Below are 25,503 nucleotides of genomic sequence, written 5' to 3' on the forward strand. Positions count from 1 at the left end.
TGGTTTCGGACTTGGTGCTATGTAAGGAACATCAGAATCGTACAACAGCAGTTGTTCATCTCCGAGTAGGATTTCCCCATACCTTTTAACCAACTGAATAGGATTCAAGTCTAATCCACAGGCTAATTGCCTAAAATTAATGAGATTTTAGTATTATTGACATTGGTAGGCTTATTTTAACCGATACTAACAATCTCCCCAATCTACTATATGACACACACAAACCCTGCAAAACTGTAATTGCTGAGCTTATTAATGCATCAGCTATCCCCCTCTTGCTCTCTACAGAATACGAACACACTCAGTCTTTCAATGTGAGAGCTGCTAGATTTAATGTGACAGTTTCCATTCATAATTATCAAGACGTTATTTATTCTAGTGTTGCAAAAACTCAAAATGCGTTTCTGCAAGCTCAAATGCTGTCTTCTCAGCCTGACAAGCCAGGCGCTCGCTTTTGTTCTACCACGTTCACATCGCTTAAACACGCGGCTCCAGATCCTGACACCACGCTTTAGCCAGGCCACACACCTCCAGGTCTGAGGGATCACCCCAGTGAGCAGAGGAGCGTTTCCTTCCAGAAGCATCCTCCCTTCACTGGGATCCACTCACATCAGAGCCTGGAGAAGATGATTTAAACACACCTTGCCTCCCCTCTGAGCTTAGTTCAACTAAGCCTACAGGCTGAGGTTGCTAGTTTTAGTTTAGCTTTTGCCTTTCTTCAAGTCTCTGCCTTAATCCAATTTTGACACGTTGCTCTTCTAAGACAAGACATCCAGCTAAGGACACTTCTGTGCTGCAGTGTCTCCACTGGCTAAATTCCTGCTGTGTTTTACCTTTCACTGGCTACCAAGAACAGGAATGAGTACAGCCCCCTGGCAAACTAAAAGCTGCCAACATCTTATGCAAATTAAACAGCAAACCTGCCCTCTTGTGCTACCTGCAGATGCACAATGCCAATTAGCAAAAAACCAGTGTGTGTTCTCCCACACGAGAGCACTTGCTCCCCACCATTAACTGAAGGAACCAGAAAGCACAGTCGGATTTACCCCTGAATCTTGGAGGTGAAAAAAATCTATCTTTGTGCATGATGCTAAGTCCATCAAAACTGATCTTACCACACAGCAACTGGCCCAGGGCTGCCCTTACCCTCAGTCACTTATACTGATGACACTGAATTTATTGTGGCAATGAAAGAAGGAAAGGGCGATGCTTGCCAGAGAGTCTACATCAGTGTGAAAACAAACAACTAACTTACAGATTTTCTACCCTATAGGCCTTCTCGACCGAGCTCTATACAAAACACTGTTACTGGAAACAAACACAGCCAGTTTGCATGCAACGTACACACACAAAAGCACGTACAAAAAATCCCTACTTACAGGGGAAACCTCGTGCTTTCCAAGGCAGGACATTTCTTTCAAAGTGACTCGGACTATGGTTTCCTTCAGTTCTTTGGAGACCCCCTACAAGGTGACCTAGCCAGCTGGCTCCATCTCCTGCTCCTGAGCCAGCATAACACCATTATGCAAAACACCTCAAGACCTCAACCACAAGACCACCTTCAACACGTGCTTAGCTTTCAACATACACACAGCTGCTCTGAAATCAGTTACCACTGAGGAGATGTATCTGAGTGCTGACCTGACCGCATCCTAACATTTTCTAAACGTTTCCAAAGGAGGGATTCAGAACTCCAGCCTAAGCATGCTCCCAAAATAGGAGAAGCTCTCCTGTTGAACACATCATCTTCGTCAGAGGGACTGGATATATAAACACTGGGATCAGCAAGCCATCAGCAGTTGTGGGAAAACTCCAACCCATCCACCCTGACCTTTGACCACACAGTCTTCTGCTGTTTAAATCAAAAAGCGAACAGAAATAAATACAAGGGATTAAAAAAAATATGACTAAACACGCTCTCCACCTCATCGCACCCCCTTTGTCAAAACTGTAAGACATGAATTGATCTGAACTTAAGGAACAGGGCAGTAATAAGAGCTGTATAGCAACCCTGCACACAGAGGTCAAGCTCATGAATTATTATTTGTCTGAAATTACGTTACCTGAAGGGCCTCTAAAGCACTGACAGCCTTCCAGGATCCTGCTAAGGAGGACAGGAGGGCAAAAAGCATCACTTAGCTGAAGACATCAAAAGGCCTTTAAGAGCTGCAGGGCTTCTGTGAAAGGATGCGAAATTCAGTAATGATGCTGAGCTAAACTTGTTAATTGTGGTTAAGAGCAATTTCCCCCAAAACCAATATACATTTTCACAGGTGAGTATCACTGTTGTTGGAAGAGAAGCTTTATTCCGATCTTTGCCGTTTCCTGAGAACCTACTACTAAGAAATCAATAACAGACAACCTAACCTGTCCTCGCAAATAGCTTGTGATAAATGGTGTATCCTAAAAAACTATCTGCTCTGGAAACTCCAGATAATCGACTTAATTGGCCAACTGATTACCTGTTTTATTTTTTTTTTCCAGGAGAAACTAATTAGCTCTACAGGGTGAGGTTTTTTGGGGATGCTTCTAGATATTTCACTTATACATAGACAGAAGCCCAGCCCCTGAACATCTTAAAGTCTTACAGTACTTCTGGTGGCAAAATCTACCTTTAAACATTAAATAAGTCAGTGAGTCACTGGTGGCACTCGAAGCACCATGTAGCAGGCTGACAAATAATGGTGTAATTTTTCTGTAATGAAGTCAGTCAGAGCAGGGAAGGTTTATATAAACTATCCAAGAGAACGCAGAAAGGCAATGTTGGGGTCGGGGCTGCAACCGGATCCCATGCACATGTGGGGCTTAGTCCACCTGATCAGAGATGCAACTCAAAGCTTGAACCCACAGTACTGGTACGTGATTACCGCAGGTAGCAATGATCATTGGAAACTGGCATCCATTATTGGCACACAAAGCTTTCTTCTGTGACTCTCTGCCATGTTCTGGCCATCCTCAGCGAGCATCCCAGGACTGCTCATTTCGCCGGTTTTACTGGCTCTCCTCAGAGCCTCTGCTATCACAACAGATCAGGGAGCTGAACTCCCTCTAATCTTTCTTGGCTAGGCCTGCAGGATGCAAGTATCAGATATCCACTGTGACAACTCACAGGACGGCAAAGAAAAGGTTACCTACTCAAAATTCATCCAGGCTGACAAATCACGGCACAAAGCAGCTACCTCCGCATGAACAAGCAAACAACCTCATCACTGGCACAGGCAGCCACGGGGATGTTGCCGCTCACCCTTGGGCTAACTGCACGGCTCAACAGATAGCGAAAGCAGATGTTAACACTGTGGGACCAACCTCAGTAGCCTCTTCAAGGCAAAATTCCTGCTAATTCAGGGATTTATGCACATGTGGAATAAAGACTGGATCCAAAGTTTAACACATTTGCTCTTAAAAGCTGAGATACAGACATAATGGAATAAACAGAAAATTTAAGGCAGACCAAAAATACAACATGGACAGATACGTGAGAAATAGCTTCAGAACACAGTGTCCAACGATTTTCCAAATACTAAAATAGTCCCGCTGGCACGTCTGCAAATCCAGCTAGTTATCACTAACTAGCAGTTTAACTCGAGCTTAAGCTCTATGTAGAAGCCTAAGCTTTCTCACCATTTCTCACCATTCATGAGAAAGCAACAACTAAGGGAACTTAGACACAGGAGAAACTGTGACACACTGTCACGGGGAACAGTAATATCGGCGTTTACAGGCTTTTCTCCACTCCCCAGGATTACCTCGACATCGGGCATGGGCAGTGGACTGTCACCAAGACCTATAATAATGACTTTACAGTCAGCTTCTCATCAAAAGGGGAGGAAACGTCACCCCACAAAACAGGCACCCCACAGGCAGGAAAACAGTGAGGACCACAGGGATGCTGAACAGTCCCCACTGGAGAAGTTCCACAGGAGGCAAGATTATAACGGCTTGTCTGCTTTCCTCTTATCCTCCGTTACTAAAAATCACTTTCAAATACTGGAGTGTAAGGCTGGAGGGAGATACAGAAGGATGTCTGGAGGAGATCTTCGAAAAGAACACCTGAACCAAAATGATTTCCTGTTCAAGGAATGCTTTGTTGTGTGTTTTCTTTTCTTCTTGCTTTTTAAAATCACTAACATTGCCAAATTTATTCAATTTTACCTTGAAGAGAATTTACCTCTGCTGTTTAAATGACAAATAAGAGCAAAAGAAAAAAAGCAGCAGCACACAAAGACTCCATCTGGAAACACTTTTTGGAAATGGAAACTACGCAATTCAAGAAGGTTTTTTTTTCTGGCATGGTACAACACTGAAGTTACTACTTCTGCTTGGTTTTATAATTAGGACTGTGAAGCCAAAGTCAAGAAGCTTCCAAAAGCACAAGACCAGGAATGTCTCTAATGAGGCTACCACTTCATGGCTCCTTCTGCATTGTTCCTGAATTTTTCTGTTTATGCTTTCTCAACCAACTGCTTCCTGCAAGGACAGTCCTTAAATAACGGTGCAAGTACCTATCCCTTCATGTGTAGAGCATCATCTGCAGTGAGAAACAAATGCCTGTATGACTCTTCAATACATACACAAGACAACTCCGTATAACCCTATGGAGGGCCCCAACCGATGCAGAAGATTTTTATGGTTCCTCTTTGTTCTCCCTGTGGAACAAAACTTTCACTTCTGACACCCCAAGTGCCAGATCTACTTCCAGGTGATCTCCATTTGGAAGGAGGCTTTCAGTTTGGAAGGGACTGACACAGCCCCCTGGATGTAATGAATGCCTTCAACCACTGCCGCTCCCAAACATTCCCTTTATTTCCAAGCACTTGTTTGCTCACAGGCTGTAATGCTTATGAGTCTCTGAGGGCACCTGGGACATAGATTGAATTTATCCCTGTGCTCTAAGGGAATGTAAACCTGAGAAAGACAGAAAGACACTTGGTCTTCAAGCAGAAACAGTAGCAGCAAGCACTGTGAAAATGAGATCTCGGCTGCAGCATTCCCAGGAGAGCTCCATTGTAGAAACTCTTGTTCTTGTACAGATTCTCTTTTGAATGCACCTGGGGCAAAACTTAAAAGAGGTGTCTGCTTAATGCAGCTACCCCTACAGCAACCACAGACCTGCCTTACACAGCTCCTGCCTCCAAGCAAAGCAGTCCACAGCTCCTGTCAGCCTCCATCTGCAGGTAGGTAAGCTGTACCGAGCAGTCTATCACCAGATAGTGCTGCCTCAGACCAGAGAGGAGAGGTCAGTAACCAAACCAGGGGTCCTTATTAATTACCTGTTTTAAGTATTTGAGCTGATCACCACTCTTAGTAGGTGGCACAGCAAAAGAGTCTCTCAGGTTGGAGAAGGTCCCAAGTTGCTTAGATGCAATAAATCAAATGCATGCCCTTAAATCCCATCTGGAGACAAGCCAGCACCAAGAGTAACTTGAACTCTCATTTATACCTGCTTAAAACTTCTGCATTGATTTCAGGTTTACAAACGTGACTGCAGTGATGGGGCCTTGTGCTGTCCAAAGCCTGGATGACAGCAGAAAAAGCTGCATCTGGAGAAAACAGCCCAGTGCCCCCCAGAAGGAACAGACTGGAGCCGTGCTCCACCCACTCTTCACACAGACATGGAGCAGAGGCATTACAAGAGCACAGGGCATATAACCAGCCTGAACCTGCAGCAGAAAAATAAATGAAGATCTAAGGTCAGGAGCTGGGAAACACCGAAGATCCAGTGTCTCAGCATCCTCCCAACAGCCCTGAGCACCACGGCCAGGAGGACTCTAAAATACCGCTATCGAACACTGCGCAAGCTCACTGAGAGTTACATACAGCCTGACCCTGACACGAGGGCTGCCGTGGCTCCAGGGAACAGGGAAACGAGCACTGCAGGACCTGTACATCTCAGCACAGCATTCATCTCTCTTGCTAGTCAGAGATATGACAGCTCCACAGTAAGTGCAGAGGGCACTGCCACAATGTCCTTCCTAAACACAGAGACCACAGCAACTTCCCACTGTCACTAGCTGAAACAAGATTTAGAAGCTGCTCTGTACATTTGCACAGGCGTGGGTGCAGTCACACCTACACCTGCAAGCCGACGCCGAGACACCCGACCCAGCTTCCAGGTCCTGACCCACGGTCCTGCCAGCAGGGAAGCCCCAGCTGGCTGCGCGTACTGCCGCAGCAACCCTCTGCATAGTATCCAAGTCTCGGTGGGATGGCACAGGCTGCAGAATAAGCCGTGGCAGTAACCCCAGCCACCCACAGGGCTCAGAGAGTGCGAGCATTCAAACCAGAAAGAACCTACTGGGCTTGGAAGCCTTTGGAACGATAGAAGACGGGCTTTTTACTTCCACATCACCTGGGCGCCTGGGAGAACAGCATCATGCATAGCATCCTGCAATGCTGCAAAAATTGAAACATGAACACAACACACTATGCACACACCTTTCCGTGGGCTCTTAGCTGCAATGATTTTGTTCATTTCTGCATCTTGTCCAAAAAAACCCCATGCGCTTTAAGCATTATAAGAAATTAGTCATTCAGATACAGACATTAAATCAGAGCAAGACCTTCTTTGCATCCCTTGTCTAGAGAAAAAAACACAGCAAAGCCACAACTAAAACTAAGGACTTGAACTGAGACAGAATTGCAAGAATCTGACCTGCCTCAATTAAAAAAAACATATTTTTTTTTAAATATTAAAGAGACCTCCCATTACATCTGTGGGAAGTCCTCCTTAAAACCTGACAGAAGAGGATGATCTGTAGGTAAATAATCTAAACTTTCTTCAATGAATCCATGGAAAACGCTATCCAAACCAGACAAGCCACAAAGAAGCTTATGCTAGTTAAAAACATTCTCTCTTAATCAGGAAAGAAAACCAGCTATAACAAAGCAATACATTACAAACTGAAAATAAGAGAAGTTGTTGGGGTGGGTTACAAAGTAAAGAGAATTAAGCAATTAGTAAAGGAGGAAAATAAACAAAGGAGTCTATTTTCAGCATCTGGTGGAGCTGATACATGCAGGACAAGGCTTTGGTGGCAGGTGGAAGTTGCAGCAGAGAAGGTCCAGACAGTTCAACTGAAAATACTAGGAAAAGGCTGAATCCCACCAGCAGTCCGTCACTGCGTGGGAATGCTGGTGGTGTTAATAGTACAAAAGAGCATTTATTCACTACACGACAGCAAAAGAATTCCAGTAGTAACTCAGGAGGAAAAGCCAAATGAGTTTAGAAAGACCTGGCTAAGGAAAAGCTTGCCCCACTGGTACTCCCCTTCATGAGACCTCTGAATGTTGGATCTGCAGCTGATCTCTGAGTGGGTATTTTTCATTGTCAAAATAATGGAAAAGCTGAAAAAAGATTTGATTAAGTAAGAATAAAAAGATAATTAGCACTAACTATTTCCAACATTACGGAAAACAGATCTTGTCAGACTAACCTGATATTTCTTCTTTCATGAGATTAAAAGTTTGGTTGATACACACAAAGTCATCACAATATACTTAGACTCTCTAATGTATTATGGTTTCTGCAATGCACTGGACTTGGTACTGAATGACATTTTGATTAAGAAGGTAGAGTAATAAAAAATCAGAAGACATTAAATGGATCTAACACAAGATACATTACATGTCTGTCATGGTTTAACCCCGGCCGGCCACCAAGTACCACCAGCTGCTCGCTCGCTTCCTCTCACCCAGAGGGGTGGGGAGAAGAATCGGAAAGGAATGTAAAACTTGAGGGTTCAGATAAGAACAATTTAAACAGAATTAAAAGGAAATAATAATAATAATAGTTATAATGGAAAAGGTGGTGGAAAGGATAAAATCCAAAGGGAAAGGGAGAAAGGAAAACAAGTGATGCACAGTACATGTGCTCACCACCTGCTGACCTGGTGCCCAGCCAGGCCCCGAGCCCCAGCTCACCCCCCAGTTTATACACTCAGCATGACGTCCCATGGTACAGAATACCCCTTTGGCTGGTTCAGGCCAGCTGTCCTGGCTGTGCCCCCTCCCAATTTCCCGTGCCCCCCCAGCCCTCTCGCTGGCAGGGCCCAAGGAACTGGAAAGTCCTTGACTTAGTATAAACATCACCCAGCAAGAACTGAAACCAGCTGTGTGTTACCAGCATCGTTCCCCCATCGGAGCCAGAACACAGCACTGTGCTAGCTACTAAGGAGAAAACTGACTCTGTTCCAGCTGAAACCAGGACATGTCTCAAATGCAACAGTAGATTGGAACACTCGTCATGTAGATATACTTCAAATGGGATCCTGCAGGAGCCCATTCTCAGCACAGTGCTATTTAGCATTTTTAGAGTGACCTGGAAGAAAGCATAAAATCAATATACATGGAGTCTAGAGATGATAGAAAGCCAAGATTTGAACAGAAACGAAAAACAAAGAATATGAGTCAGTGACCAAAAGTCAAAAGACTGCTTGACAAGCAATGCATGGGGAAAAAAAACAACCAAAAGCCCGTTCCGGGAAGACCAATATATGAGGTCATAAATCTGGAAACACAAAGGGCAGGGATTATTTACAGGACTCTGATCCAGGAAACAGTAATTTTGGGAAAAAAACCCTACTTTGTCATCACAGGTGATCAGCACATGATGTAACAAAAAGATCATCATGATGGTATACTTAGTTGTACAGACATAGTATCTACTTTAGATAGTAAAGTTCTAATATCTTTGTATTTGTCCATCACGTGGTACCCTCCATTTAGAAAGGACTGGAGAGAGCTCACAAGAGCAACAAGAATCAAGAATATTTTGGAAAACACATTCAAGAAAGAGATTCCAGATTCTTCTAATTCAATACACACATTGCCCATACGCAATTGCAGAAGCCCAAATTTATGTAAGGAATAACTTTAAAGGACACTTCTTACGCCCTGGCAAAGGTGTATCCGGATGGTTTTATTCAGAATGTAATGGTTTCCATTGCATCAATGTGTTTTAAGAAGCCCTTCAAATTACATTTCCTTAAGGACCACGTAGAAATTCAAGATGTAGACTGACATCATCACAGGCTATAAACGATTATATAAAGCACCGTAACCAAAGCAAAGACAACCTGCAGCGAGGAAAGCTGACGATGGTCACAGCCTCCCAAGGGTGGCTGGAAGAGAGTCTCCATCACCTAAAAGGTATTTATCAGCACCTCATTCCTTCCGAAAGGGTGGGCCGTGAGGTCAGATGGGATTTCAATAACGGAGAATGGACCAGATTTCAGTGGTATCTTCTGGCCTGATTATTTAGGAATTGGCTCAAAAATTTGATCCTGTGTTTTTCCAGAGAAACCTGTTCAACATGACTATGCCTTCTGGTCTGGTATCATGGCACTGGAGATTACCAGGCACCGAGGGCCCAAAATAGGATGACCAATTTACTTTCATTCTAAATCTTACAACAATCCTCCAGGAATAAAATGTGTAATCCAATAAGCCCCCCAAATCTCCATAGTCTAATCACATTATTTTAAGCCCTTTTTAATCAACTTAAATTATTTCTTCATTAATCACATTTATGCTGATTCAGATCAACTCTAATCCTTAAATTTAGCAAGGAAGTTACAAAAAAAAATAATCAATAAAATAAGGTCATGAAACTGGTTTAATGGGAATATATTTTAAGAATTCTGACTGTCATTAATAATTGAATTATTAAATAAGTTGAGACAGAATACATAAAGCCAAATATGAACTATGGGGGCAAGACAGCAGCATTGGTTTAGCTGGTCTATAATGCACTTGGGGGTGAAATTTTGCCCCCAGCGTGCTGCCTGAAGGCCCCAGCTTTCTGTGACAGAAAAAAGCAACTTTCAGCATACCTGACAAATGCATTAGCTCCTCCAAGGAAACTGTTTACCAATGTAGGAAAGCGTCCCTGAGGTGTAGGAGTTTGTACAGCTGGTGTCAGGCTCTCCGTGGGGGTACCGGCACCACCTCCACAGCAGCCCACGAGACAGATCCCTGCGGCAGCCCCAGCGCGCCCAGCTCGCCCGGCGCGGGTGGGAGTGCGCTCCATCCCCCTGCGCGCGTGGCTGCCCGGCTCCTCTCTCTGCGGCACCACCCCTTGTCAACAAGCTTCATCACAACACCAGATTAGGGGAAAATTTCTGATCGCTCCTCTACAAAGTGTACAACAGGGGTACCGAGGCGTGTCTGTATGTATACGCGTACCCCAAAAAATTCTGAAGTATTTTACTACCATCTACAGTTTTTTAGCTTTGCAGCTATGGACACAGTGCATACAACACACCCACCGTGGACATCCTGAGGCTGACAAGCTAGGCTGGAGGTATGAGTTATGCCTGCTGATGTAACAGCAGACTGCGCCAAGCCATGAAACATGCTGCTGCACTGATGAAGGAGTTGACAGGGCTAAGACCAACATACAAGTGGAACAATGATTTCAACGGTCTACTTAGCAACAGTACAACAAATTAAACATCTCCCTTAAAAGCAAAACACAGATTTCCCCATTAATACAAAGGAAGTAAGTACCCAAGAGACAGCTGCGGTAGCCTCGTTAAATCATATTATGTGAATCTAATAAGCAGGCCCATTCCAAATTTTTACCAGTGCAGACGCTGAATGTTTGCATTACTCATCAAAATCGGGAGTAAATTATGCAGGTTACAAGTGCTTCGATAAGCTGCAAACTGCAGCATCATAAACATCCAATTTATTTAAAGAATAACTGATCTGCTATGGTGATGTGCTACAGTTTTTATCACGTTTCTTTAAAACTATCCACGTTGAAGGGAAGAGCTCTCCCACTGCCCAGAGCTCAAGTCTTAGGGAGAGAAAAAAATTGGTCATTTTTGTTTTTTCTGAATAAATACAGAACTGCAATTGCAATATAATTTTATTCTGGTAATACATTTTGCTAAATAATGATAATTCCTCTGTCTCACAAGTAAATCAGCTGCATGCCTGAATATTACGGTCCCTTGGGTTTCGCACAGCACATGCATTTTTACAGTTTAAGTGTATCACCAACCTGGCGTAATTGCTTCCATCCAGCTAATATTTAAACATTATGAATTAGTGGCAATAAGGGTACTTAAAAAACAAAACAAAATGAAACACACACCCACCCCCCAAACTAACCACACAATTACACTGTAACTGCAACGTAACTTTATGAGAATAAAATAACACCACAAATCTCCAACAGTTTTGTATACTTGCAAAGTTTAGAAAATGTCGAGCAAGAAGAATAATGTTGGGTCTACAACCAGAAAAGTGAGAAGCCCCTGACTTCCAGTTCTGCTCATGACCCTGGGAAGGCCCCTCAGGAAACACTATCTGCTCTGGATTTGGACTCATGATTTCTGTAAGACTCAGAAACGTTTCTGGAGCACAAACGTCAGTACCTTCAGAGAGAAGGCAGTTTCTGCCGGGGTCTCCATCCCGCCCCTCACCTGGGGGTGAGATGCATGGCAGAAGAATTATGCTGCAGAGAATTAAGCAAAAGCCGTGCCTGCCAAGCAAACATGACGCTTTCTACGTTACTTCAGCATCACGACAAGGATGGAAGCTATTTACAAAAAGCATAAAATACCAGAAGGGAAGATATTCACAGGAAAATGCTGCTAACCACTAGGAACCACTTCTATTTCCATGGACAGAATCCAGCTCAGAACTCACAGCCCATCAAACGGGCCCTTTAAAATAGATGATGCTTCGCAACAACTGTGTGATTTAGCAGTTGCTCATTTTAAGCTTCAATCTTAGAACACTTATACACACACTCAGTCCCCATGATCACCCCTGTTCATTTGTTAATATCCTATTCAGCGTAAAAGAAATGCGCCTGTGCATTTGTTCATCCAGCGTCTCCTCACGTCCCTTTTAATCATCAGTGCTCTGGCTTTTCATAGGGCCGATCCCTCTCACCAGGGTATCACAGATTCTAAGTTTGTTGGTGTTGTTTTTACATAAGCAGATATGGTGAAAAGAGAAGTTTTACAGGAAAAGCCTTTTTCTTGCTCTGGAAGCATTAGCTCCCTCTTTTTTGTCTTTCTTCTTATTAATGCTCAGTTCCTTTAGGTGGGCTTACGAGCAATAACCGCTCCCCAACACATTGCTCCAAGGTAAAGAAAAGGTAAAAGAATACACCTCCCTGCAGCTGCAGGACCTGCTGGCTCTTGGAAAAAGCGGCCAGAGGTGGGCAAGCGGGCAGCCCGGCAGGCAGCCGGCAACAGGGCTTGCCCCGCGCCCCGGGGCACGCTCGGCCTGGGGCTGCTCTGCTCCAAACCCGCACACCTGGGAGCAGCCAACTTCTGAGCGCCGTTCTGCAATGACACTGCTTTTTTTTTTTTTTTTTTTCCTAGCGGTGGCTGCAGGAAAGTCATATTGCTGCAAATATGCTAGTTAGCTATTTTTTTAATATGTCTGTCTTTTAATGAGAGACTAAAAAGAACAATAATTAAAAAATGACAGTTTTCCAAAAATTATAGAATTCATTTGCTTTGCCTGTCAGCTTTCAATTTCAAAGCTCTTAACGGATTTTCCAGCCTTAACCCTAAAGCAAAGCTTTATGCTATGAAGGGCAGACATGTTTTATACCTGTTTAATTATAATAATGAAGACTTTGGTAATGCATTTAAAAGAACTACAGTATAATCAGGGCCGTATCCAGAGAACTGCTTTGTTGTACCCAGGAGAATTTGTCTGTCTTAATTAAGTCTCCTCTCCCAGACACAGAACATAGTGGCTCTTTCATCTGAACTACCTTATGCAACTGCACAACAGCTCTACTTATTGCATATGGCACACGCTGTTTTTTCAGTGCAATTTCTAACACTATTATCATGCTTCTTAAAGCAAGAATACAGATAACATAGAAAACAGTCTGGGCAATGTCTTTGTGTATACTGAATGGTATGCACACGCTTCAGTCTCATACTTCAGCAAGGGGGTCCGCAGTAAAATATGAATGTCCTAATGCTATTATTAATCTGGATCAGATTAAATTCTCTTAGTTCACACAACGCACACTTTGCTTACCTGGATGTAAAGAAAGCAGAATCTAGCCCCTAGGAGCAATGTATGAGGTTCATGCCATTCTTAATTTTACCATATTTTCTGGCTACATATTTTAAGGTGTATTTGGTGTCAGGAGAACAGTACAAAAACAGTGTGCCAGCACCAGATAATTTACAGGTAGATTTAAAAAAATTAAAATCTATCAGAACTACCACAGCCGGCAAACTCCATAGCTCATTAATTTCAGTGGCTTCTGCCTCTGCTGTTTTCCAATTTTGAATCAATATTGAAGCTTACAGAAAATATTTTCCTCCTTCTGCCTATACACGAACAAAATGAATTACAATTTTTTTCCAAACAATGTTTTCAGATGGGATCATTATAAACTGAGAGAAGAAAAATAATCAACTCTTTGTATGCAGTAAAGTGGTAAACGTTTTGTAACTATGTACTTTGGAAAATAATACATTTCTAACTCATTTTCCAAAGCCAATTAAACTATCTGTCAATGAGTTCTTCAGCACCTACGTAAATTGAGGCATGTCAGATAATCTGTAATTGCTGAATGCTCTCTATTGATCAAAGTACAATGTTGTAGCTCAGCAAACTGAAATGGCATTATTGCCCTCATGAAAAATGAATGCTTCATCCTGCAACCATTTGCCAGTACCTGAAAATGCAAACACTGGTCTAAGTGCTCCCAGTGAAGCGCAGTCATTCAGCAAGCGCTGTGCACCACCACACCGACACAGAGAGACTGCAGCTGTGCTGCTTCTGTGCTAAAAGGCTGGCACAATCCAACCTCAACCATTGATTCCTTCCTACACCCTGACAGAAAACTTAATTTTCTCCTATCAATATGTCTCAGAATAAACTCACATGCAACATTTTAGAAAAGTGTGTGAAACTATGAAAAACACACCATCCAGAAATTAGCCCAAATACTAAATTAAAGGATAAATTCAGAAGGGCTCTAAATACATCCTTTGATTTCAGGGTCAACGTGGCTATCCGAAGTGGTAGTAGGGAAGTAACTAAACCTGTGAAGAGCTGAAGGGTAGAACATTTTTACAGTATTAACTGAGCTGGGCTGTTTACCTTCCAGGGTTTATAGCTTACTTTTGGTGGCACACTCATTCTGGACACCTTAACGCTAAACTTGGAGAGTTTTCTTTTTCTCTGCTGCCTGAAAACACAGGGTTTGAAATAAAATTTGGAAATCCAAGTAGCAGAACATACAAGACCGAGCATAAAGCAGGTTTTTCTTGCATCCCATTTCTGAAAAGCTCAAGTACAGATGTCACACATCATTGTATACAGTAAGAGGTGCTTCTATATCGACCACTGAAGCAACAGATCTGACTCCAGAGTGACATCCACTCAAGCAGAAGCTCAGTTACCTCGCTTTGCACAAAGCACGCAGCTGATGATACATCCCCAGCTCTTGCTGAAGTCAATGAAATGTTTAAACCCAGATCTGCTGTATTCAGTGAAACGTAAAAGATAAGCATTGCTGATCTCGGAGACCCACCCACAGCCGTGCGGGAAGCAGAGGACAGCGGGGCCATGGACACTGCTGACACGCTGTGACGCTGAGCCAGAAAGCCACCCCTCTGTCTTCAGAGACTGCTCTAGATCTGCATCAGACCTACAGGTTTTGTGAATCGCATTTTCATGGTAGGAACATAGCATGCAGTAAAAATAAGTCAAACAGTTGTCTTAGTAAAATAACGCATTTCTTTGCAAGTGCAGAAAAGACACTGCACATCATTCCTGAATGTGAATGTTTTTTCAACTGGTTTGCTTGGGATACCTTTATAATAACCCAGACTACATATCTGAAAGAGAATCCATTTTATTTCTGATCAATAAATATGATCTGCAGGGCAGGTAGGAGAAATGGGCTTGAAACCTCCTAACCTAAACCATATCCCTTTGACCATGAGTAATTAACGAGATGTAATCAATGGTTCAGTTTGGATAAAAGCAAATGTTGTTTTCTTAGTTAAAAGTTTCAGTGTAATTGTTTTTCCTTTTTGTATTTGAGCCTTCTTGTTCCTGCAATACCAGAAAAGATACACAGAAGCACCCCATTACCTCTGCCATTTCCTTTTTATACACTTTAGCAGTGATGACACAAAAAAATGTTTATTTCAGCAGTTTTGTGCAGAGCTGGTCCAATGCAAAACCAAAAGCATTCACAAGCAGTCCATAAGCACATCCTCGCTAAGAAAATGACACAGTGTCTACAGTTTAACAAGAATTTTCAGACAGAAAACGTCTCTTAAGCCTGTGAGGTTCAAGGGTTTATGCTACAGGGAAGAATGGGACTAAAAGGCCTGGAAAACTGTCTCTTGTTTTCCTGCTCAAGCCTGTGCAGAGACATACGATGTTTGGCAAATAAATGTATTTTAAATACACATCCTGGACATGTTTATACTCCATTTGCAAAGAACATAGGCAATTGGAATAAAGCTGCATGAAGACCTGTGGCTCGAGACAGGACACGTGGGTATGAGCACCGAGGCACAAGCAGAGTGTGCAGCTGGGCAAGCACACACGCACTGACGCACACCTAAGGCAGAGCTGGGAAGGGACCTCACCACCCCCTTTCCAAGTGAAACCTGGAAAATTATAAAAGTCTTGGTACATTCTGAGCCATTTCAAGAGCAAACATTTTTCTCCCCCACAAATACCTCGCTGAAGCCCAGAGAGCAGTCATGTCTTGCTGTGATGATTATGCAGCATCTAGAAGGGGAATGAGAGGCAGGAAGAACTCCAGCAGAGAGTAACTGGGAAAACCAGCATAAAACTTCTCTCCTTATTATTGCCTTGGTGGAACAATGGCAGAATTATACAAAAGGAGCAGCTAGAGCCCCTTCCAGCATACATTCTGGATTAATCACACAGAGCTGTTCTTGAAACTGATACATAAATTGACATTAGTTCAGTCTGCATGTATAATTTCAACTCACTCTCATTTTTCACAGAAAACGATGTCAGGTTTTAATTAAAATCTTTTAACTGAAAATTAAAATGTCAGCAGTGATGCACAGATGCTGCTGAACAGATTTATATTCCCCTTAACGTAAATTTGAAAAGAAAAGAAAAGAGGAAATACCTAAGAGTGAGACTTTCGAGCAATACTCTGCTCAGCAAGTGTCTGGGACTGAGCACCACTGAATTAAGTCCTAGGGTTGTGTTTTCTGTCTAAACCTATGTCTTGCTGCCAGTTACATGCTTGCAGGGTCAGGGACTACCCAGCTGAACTCTAGCATTCAGTTAGCAGGGGAATATAAAAGCAAACAGCTGCTCAACGCAGTGTATCAGTGTGGGGTGTGCCTAACGCAAGTCTTGGGAAACTCCAAACAGCTTTTTCGCTCATCAGACAAGAGATGGCCCTGAAGCAAAACCAAAGCCTTGAACTCCTGCACTGGTACATCACCCCACGCAGACACGGGCAGGTGCGTGCTCATCTGCCTCGGCTTCCCCGCAGCCAAGGCACTGCAGACCTGCACGGGGTGAGACTCCAATGCAATGTCTGAACACTACCTTCTGCCTCGCAAAAAATACTTGACCGTGAGTTTCGCTGGGAGAGGTGATAATGGCAGAGCCACAGAGTGCGACATCCATTTCCCAGGGCTGCTGCTCTAATGAAGCCTAATATGGCTTAGTGGTGGAGTTGGCCATCCTGGGCTAACAGTTGGATCTGATGATCTTAAAGGTCTTTTCCAACCTAAATCGTTCTATGATTCTTCTGACTGCTAGTTGCTTCGAACAAGCTAACATGGTCTGACACACCAGCACTGACGCACCAACAGCTTCCAAGGGGCGCTCCCCGAGGTCCCTTTTGGCCCTGCTACAACCACCGAACTCACAACTATTTCAATCAACAGAATGTTCCATCTATATCCAAAGTCCATGGGATCGCTGGCATGAAGTGAGATGTGCAGCTCTTTTCTCCAAAGCTGCTTCTTCCGATGCTTTCAGAGGTTCTTCTGTGTGGTTCAATGGACTCAGAGTTACAAACTTTGTTCATCTGCCTCAAACAAACCACCAGCTTCAGCTTGAATGTCCAAGTTCACACACGGTTTGGCTCAGCCCAGCATCACACACAACCATGCTCCACTGCTGCTGCTGACCATTTGCAGAAACACTTTCTCTGATTCCACAAATAAAGCTCATTCCATGGCTTAACTTCATTTTCTGGCTACAAATTAAATAAGAGAGACAATAAAATGTTGCATATTGCAATGTACTCTTACAGTGAATGGAAAGCCCTTAAGCAGAATGCAAACATGAACAAAATTAAGGCATGAGTCACAGAGAGCAAGTCAAAGGAAAAAAAAAAAAAGGAAAAAAATACTAATATATGAAGGAGGTGAAGAAATTGTAAATACAAGAGAAAAGTCATAAACAGTGGCCCATGTAGAAGTGGCTCTCAGGCATGGGCAGCACACTTCAGAAGTGGACAAGCTGAAGAGCTTCTGACACCTCGCTCAGTTCAACTCTCCATCCTCATTAAAAGAGCACCTGAAAAAGGAAATCTCTGTTCTTGGGGGAGCACATTTAATTCTCAACAAACATTACGGAGAGTCGCACTGATGACATTGATAAAAGGAGGGCAGTTTAATCACCAGAGCTGGTTTTGGGTTCCTACCAACTCGATGAGGATCTGCTGCTCAAGCTGCTAATACTTGGAGCCTGATTTTCTGACAATTTGTTTCTGTGTTCTCAGTGACTGCATCTATCACCCCTTCCTTGCTGCTGAAGTATCTAATGTCACTGTACCTGTCAGGTGCTGGGAACTGAAAATTATTTCCCTGCAGTATTAAAGAGGCTGAAAAAAGAAAATGGGTATTACTAGCGGGCAGCTCCAGCGCTGCTGTTCGTACAGGATACAGCAGTTCCACTGGGCTGAATGACATTACATATTTGCACATGGCAATTTGCACTGTGCAGGAAATCTTCTCTTTAACTGAGCGTCGCTGTTAAAAAAACAACAACAGATCAGCCAGGAAAAAAAAGAAAAAAAGGAAAGAATAGAGGTGGGAATGGAAGAAAAGCCAGCCTGCTCTTCTCAGCTGCCTGCAGAGCACGGGCACGTCCCCACTAAGCCCTGGTGCACGCAGCACGCAGCTGTGCCCAGCAAAGGCGGAAGATGCAGAAGGCGATCAGCAGTTCTCATTCTTGAGACCAAAGGCCAAAATGAACCAACCCTTCTGGCAGCGGCAGAGGCACGTGGCCCTGGCGGACCTCCCCCCGCAAGAGACCCACCAGCAGCACAGTGACACCCAGCATCCCACCACTTCACCAGCGATGGCTCTGCCCTAGGCTGTCAGACCCAAACTGCTTCGGAGGCCGGCTCTACTGCTCGTCCCCTGCAGACCCAGGGGGCTGGCCAGCCGGGGGGAGCCCAGCGGCCAGCACAGAGGCAGCGGGCACAGCCTGGCTGGCCCGCCCTGGACAGCCAGGACACCCTGCACTCCGGCATGCACACGGTGATTCACAGCATTCATTTCAGTGGCCAAAACCATTTAATAAACCAGTAGTAGACTTCAGGCTTGAAATTTCACAGGGATGTTTAGACTGAGAGCTCATACAGTGACAAACTTCTGGCTTAGAAAAAGACTGCTAAAACCTATCTTTGGTCGTTTACACATCCTCTCTTTTAGTGTGAGACCTGCCATCTGCCTACTGCAATTTGCCAGTTACGCTGCCGTACACCAGCCATCGTGCTGCTGCCGCCACGCTGCTATAACACAGACAAAACCCTCTCTTCTTGTTTTCACCCACATGCTGCTTTTGGGCTGTTGCCTGAGAAGGAGCAAGTGGCTTAGAGCAGGAGGGCTCAGTCATTTATATCCCAGGCGTTGCCGTACAGGTAGGCTCTTCCTCTCTGGAAGAGGCAAAGGAGCACCACCACCACCAAAGTCCAAGCAGGGAATCCCAACGAGCTGACAGACATCTCTCCGCTAGCATTGCAGATACTGCCTGGCACCAGCCCCTCTGTCATGACTGCCTCCACCTCGGCATCTCCTCCGCCCTGCTTTTTGGACACTGAGCAAGACCCCTGAAAGCTAATAAAAATATCAGCCCTCCCACTGACCCCTCACCTGACCCTAAGCACAGTCAAATTCTGCCTCTTTGCATCAGTTCATCACCTGCAAGACCAAAATCACTCACGCAATTTCCATCCCTGCCTCGCCCCGCAGAAGCAGAGCTGGGGGAGCAGCACATGAAACAGCAGTGGCTGCGTGTTCAACCAGGGGCTGTGTGTGCAAACAGCCAGCTAATACGCCAGGCACGCAGTAAGTTCATGTCCCTGCTCCTTCCCACCTGCCTGAACCCAAATGGGTACAGCAGACTGTTTAAAAACAGAGGTAATTTGAATGAAATAGTAGTCCTAACACATTCTGCAAGCATTCCTGAAAACTGAGCATTTGCATTAATTTTATTCAAAAGCCTGTGAACAAACACCAGCTCTGCTGTACCACTGCTGCTCTCACCTCCGTAATTCAGTTCCCACTGTGGGGGGCTATCTATTTCATTCCCCTTGCAACATAAAAGCCATTTCTCCAGTCAAACCTCTACATTATAGATGGTTATTTTCTCCTTTATCATAAGCCCACTAATAGTCTATTTCATATGGAGGCAAAGCACACAGCTGAACGATGACGGCGGTGGCAGAAAAGCAATCCTGCTCGCACAAGGGACCTCTCCCAGGATTTTAAGTTGTTTGTGGAGGCCTGACTCCAGTGCCATGCTGGCTGTACATCACTGTGATTACCCTGACTAGGTTATTCTGATTTACCGGAGAGAGAGAGACGGAGAGGCAGGAAATTGGCCCCGCACTGATGTACTAATGTATACTCCTCTCCAGAAGCTCAGTGCCTCTAAATATGAAAATGTTAAAACCATGTTTTTGATAAGCATGACAAATCGCATAAAGTCATTACAGTTTTATTAGAGGAAACATTTTCAAATGCATTGATTAAATTAGGAATAATGACTTGGACCTAAATTTATGAACCTCTAATCTCATCAGCACTAATGACCTCCTGAAACATAAGAGAGGAAGTCAGCATCCTCAGGGCCGAGACAAAGACAGCACAGCGCACATCAGCCCTTCGTCTGCCACGCTGCAATGGATAAAACTAGGCGAGAAGACAAAGACCGTGGAGAGGCCATATCACAATCCACAAGTTAAATAGCTTCGGCTGTGATTTTAACCACTGTTTAAAATTGCTTAGCTCTTGAGCCCCAAGAAACGTCGAGACACTTACTGTAATCAAAAAGCAGCCTATGTAAAAGCAGTAAGCGTTGTTCTGCGCATATCCACAACAAAGCATATGAAAAAATTAGGGCGTTCAACCTGTAATTGCCTTCCCAATGCAAATGGGTTCTGGCGTACACCTTCCAGTGTACATTCGCATGCAGACATCCCACAGACCAAACTGCTAAGTCCAAACAAAGAACATGCAGCAAGGAGCCAGTCGTCGGGTGGCATTCACCTTCCCACTCTGCCCTAACACCACTGCTCTCCCCTCATAACAAGTCCCACTGCCCCCTAACACAGACGCTGACCCACAGGCCTACTGAGAGGAGGAAGACAAAGGAAGGTGTAGACCTTTCACTGCACGCAGAGCTTAAGGATCGATCCAATTGACCCTCACCTCCCCGATGCTGACTGACCAATAAAAAACATCACTGCTGAGTGGGCCTAACCTGTAACCTGTTATTTCAAGGTGCCATTGTCAAGATTAGGGAGACCTGGGCTTGATAAAGAGCAAGCGAGCAAACGTTGACTGTGCATCATCTTAAATTCCTTCTGGGTCCTGGAGGTGGCCAAGTCTCGTTCTCATCCCAGCCATGGTTGAGACAATCTCAGGGACGTGCATAACCTAAACTCGTCTCCGAATGTCTGCATGCACTCAGCAGACCAGGTGGAAAGCGGCGCACAGTCCTCCTGCTTCCCAGGCCCCGAGGACTGGCACGTTAACCGCTGCCTTCTCCCTGCAAAACCTGAGAAGTACTGGAGATACCTCCTCATGGAAACCATCAGCTAAAACCAAATTGCGCGTGCAACAGTATGCACCTAATCAGGGCTTTTTATACTGAATCCTTCTTTTATTCTCCCCCAGCAGCAAACGTTATAAAGGATGTTTTACCCCATTTTCTTTTTTCCCCTCTTGCTCTGTGAAAATCCTAAGCAAGAAGGAACAGTGAAATGAATGTACAGCGCATCTGTCAAAACATAGACAATACACTAGGAGAAAGTAAACTGTTTACCCCTAAACTCAAAAATTATGATTATCTTACATGTCTTCTGAAACACCAGCAAACATAAGAAACTGCTAATGGAAGAAGAATTTTTTTAACAAAGGATGTTTCTTTAAATTTAACATTACTGGGGAAGAATAAAATAGCAAAGAGCGCATCACTGGAAAACCAGCAGAATAATCTGAGTGCTTTCCCTCACCTTCCCTCTTTCATGCAGTTTATAGATTTATGTACTTCTCTTTCTTGTAAGGACTACATCACAGGATAATGCATGATGAATACATTAGTTCACTAAACTCCACCAGTGTAGCTTCATCTGTCAGGTGAATGGGAAACACGTACTGACGATATACAGCCGTGCATTAAGGCTACTTCTACCTGTCTCACCACGAGCTCAAATCCAGAAAACAAACCTCACCTCAAACAGGGAACAATGTCACTTAACCTCCAAGACCCAAATCTCATGCAACACCCTGGGCCCCACAGCAGGATACCCCGTATGGTGAAAAACTGAGTTTCAGAGCTTCAGCTCTGAACCTCTGGGACACCAGAGAAGCCAGGAGCTTGCTGGCTACAGATGCCTTCCTGCATGCTAGAAGCCAGAAAGATGCTCTTCTGTGCAGCCCCGTCACTTCCAGGTACGCGATACAGAAATAATCTCACATGTGTATCTAGGAACAACAGAAAATTACTCACCTTTCACATTTTATGCAAATTTAGTATAAAAGTCCAAACAACTAATTACTTGAAGTAGATTGCTATTACAGGTTGGTTTTTTTTCTTAAACTGTAGTTACAGATTCAAGGTATGAGTTTGGTTGCTTTTTCTTCCCTTTATTACAGGAAAAAAACTCTATTTTTACTCTGTATCTGTCATTAAATTTGTAGTGTGTGCAAACACTGATGGGTGTTTTGGCTCTGTCAACCTCTGTTCTGTTGTAACAACTGGGAACTACATCTTCTGCTGAATTACACATATGAAATACTTCGAACAAACAAAAAGAGAACACTGGCTACCCACATACATTAGATATCTGATAGTAAAACTAAAATGATACATGTGGTAATAATACAGCTGCACAACATTATGATAATTGAGTCTGTCTTCTACCTCTCAAGCCACTGCGTTTCGGCTTTTTTCAGTATTCTTGAGTTCTCTTTTTTCTTTTCTTTCTAAAGAGACCTCATTTCCAAGCTCTTCCCATCTTTATTCTTTCCCTTGAACTCACCTCTGAGAGACTTAATGAGGACAGAAAATGATCAGTCAGTACATTTTATGCCTTATTTGAAAGCACATAATGTTCCTCACAAGTCCCCTTTGTAGGGAAGATGTTTCTGGCAAGTCCTTCTCTTCTATAAAAATACTAAGAAAAAAGACGAAAGAGTGAGACACGGCAGCCCAGGACTCGGGTACAGGCCCGTGCCATTCCCCTTTCACAGGCAGGTTCCCTCCAGGTCTACAGGTACAGGGTTGGGCGAACCACCACAATGTAACGCCGCTGTAGCGGCCGCTGCTAGAAACCCCGGTTGATCTGCTCCCCTCTGGGGACCGCAGCAGGACTGCTGCTGTCTCACAGGCACTTTTTGCCGGAGCGCTCGCAGTTGACAGTGTGTTGGCAATCAACAGGTCACCACTGGAAAGGTCGGCGCTCACATCTGGGCTTCCAGGGGCAACCGCAGAACCCCTCTGCAACCTTCGCGATACACATTATCTCGGCAGTAAGGAAAACCCACCTACCAAAGCAACTCCCTGATCAGCGGTACCGGCACATGAACACCCTCTTCGCATTGTGTTAAGTCAAGCTGATGCTGAACAGGTCCCATGCAAATCTCACCTTTATGTTTCTGAGGCCTCTAAGGATTTTGGGGGGGTGCTGTATGGGGATGGAGTATTCTGTTTTTAATGAGCCCTTGGCTCCTACAAAAATTTGACAGTAATACAAAATGGATTTCAATGTGTGAATTCACTGCTCCATGCAGAAAGGGGAAGGGAAGCATCGCAGAAATGGCATATGCCAGATTCCAGCCAGGGGTGAGCCCCAGCGCTGCATGCTAACCTGCCTGCCAGCGTCTTGGTGCAAAAGCTGACAAAACCACACCAGTCCCTCACGTGAGCGCACAGCTCAGCACACTGGTGTGAGGATGGACCGGCAAACCCTTGATATGAAAAAAACGCATGACTTGGTTAGCACAGATGTGCTCTTAAGACACCAAGATCGCACATCCCCCAGCTGCACACTGCCAGCCCTCCCCAGTGGCAGCCCAGCAGGTTTTAGGGCTAATCTGAGAGATTTTGCTTCCTCAGGTTGGGAACCTCCTGTGTCCCAAGTAACCCACCTGTGCTGAAACTTGTCTCCTTTTCAGAGGCATGACGCTCAACCCTGTTCTGTTTTGGTTTTATTAAATTAAAAACAAAACTGCAAACAAATACTTGTCGATGTTCAAACCCAAAATCTTCACCCATCTATGGACCACTGTTTACACGTGGGGTTTTTGTCTGCTAGAGCTGTCCAATTCAAAATGAATTTATAGCCCTGCCTCCAGAAACATAACATTAAGCACAGAGTGACAAGACATCAGCATGGGAGAAACAAACAACCTCTGGCAGAACACACTGGTGTGCAAGCTAGCTAACATGCAGCTACAGGAGCAGCAGGAAACAAAAACAGCTAGTTACCCTTACAAATGCCAACTGAGTCTGCTTAAAATTTTCTTTCCTATTGCTTACTGCTTTAATTAGTGGTTAGTAAATACTTGTGTGATGGCAGCATCCATATCACAACGAGATGTTGGACAGCACTGGGTAGGTACCGTATGAATAAAAAGTGGCAACAGTTGGCCTAAAGGGTTAACTGTGAATATTGCTTGCATTATTCCTGTTGGGGGTGTGGGGATGTGTGTGTGTGAATCTCACTGAGAAGGAAAATTTAAAAGGTACTAAGAAAACACATTAGCTCATCAGTTAGGCTATCAACACAGAATAACTGTGTTAATAATAATTAAAAATAAATACTGCATTAATAATAAATACAAATTACTTAGAGCAGTAACAATAAATTACATAGTTTGAGAAAAAGCCTAATCATAGCAGTAGTTTCCTTGTCCACATTACCACACGTGCACTCTTTGTTGAACAGGGTGGAGGGTTTAAGACATTTCCCATGTTATCTGGGAGTAATTTTTAAATTGAACTGGAAAACAATTTGTGAAAAATGAAAGTATATTTAATTGCAAAATGAACTCAAGATGTGCACTAAATCAACTAATCTTATCAGGCTCGATTCATCTGTAATTCTCACCAGCAACAAAAATGGAAAGTGGGTGGGAAGCAGTTTCAAGTGCCTTTAAGCTTCCCACTGATGTACTCTAAACAAAGGGTTCAAGGTTTCTGCGGGAAGAGTCACAAACCCACCAGGGTTGACGAAGGGTGCGTGTCCTCAGCTTTCCCAGGGACGCCGCCCCGCGCTCAGTGCTGTGGCTGTGGGAGCGAGGTCCCCTGCCATACAGCTGCACAGCTCAGACCCTCGCGCTGCGGGCAGCTCATCCCAGCAGGAGGGTGTTTAACGTGACCGTTCACAGCAGTCTCCCTAGATGCTGTTCATGCTAAATTTAACATTTGTACTAGGTTGTTCAGTATCTCCTTTTAAACTGATTGCTACATGCAAATTTTTGTATTCATTTGCAAGATACAAAATGCAAAGGATTAAATCACGAATTTGGCTATGATCATTGACCCATAATTGATTTTCCATTAGGCCATTTTAATCTTTTTGTGCACCACCTGTTCTATTACGAACTAAACCTCAGTATCTTCAGCACGCTGAGTGCGCCCACAGCCAGTCTCTTCGGTGGACAGAAAGCCTTTACCCAGCCACACGTGGAGATCAAGAGGTACAGCTTAGGCACACGCTGCAAATAAGGGCTTACGGTCAAGGACAACAAGGTGAATATTTTAAGAAAGGACATCCAAGCCTCTTCCCATGCCTTGAAGAGACAAGGGAAGGAGCAGGGAGCCTGTCAGCCCAGTGGGGCTAAGGCAGGGATGGAGACCTTGGCACCGAGGGCTGCAGCTCAGCGGCGAGGAGGGAGCAATTGCGGGGAGAGCACGGGAGGCGGAAGGCAGACAAGGATGCGCATCCCTCTCCACGGGGGATTAAACGCAGCCCACATGCAAAGCGGAGTTTCACCAGGCGTACCGCCAGTGTGCGACGAGGGGAAGGCAGCG

At 44.3% G+C, this 25,503-nt stretch overlaps 1 protein-coding gene across 4 annotated transcripts in view; it reads right to left on the reverse strand.

Annotated features, from left to right (window-relative positions):
• The window catches only part of PLCL1 (phospholipase C like 1 (inactive)), a 222,615-nt gene that overhangs the window by 63,920 nt on the left and 133,192 nt on the right, over positions 1–25,503 (reverse strand). Inside the window, exon 1 of one of the 4 annotated variants that reach the window (XM_080399562.1) lies at positions 1,380–9,819. The exons of the other annotated variants lie outside the window; for them this stretch is intronic. Within the exon in view, the coding sequence (XP_080255688.1) occupies positions 1,380–1,412 (33 nt within the window). The 5' untranslated portion in view covers positions 1,413–9,819. Of the gene's footprint in view, positions 1–1,379; positions 9,820–25,503 lie in introns of those variants that run through there. 4 annotated transcript variants of the gene reach the window in all.

Source organism: Falco punctatus, assembly GCF_963210335.1.
Source record: "Falco punctatus genome assembly, chromosome: 8".
Lineage (NCBI taxonomy): Eukaryota > Metazoa > Chordata > Aves > Falconiformes > Falconidae > Falco > Falco punctatus.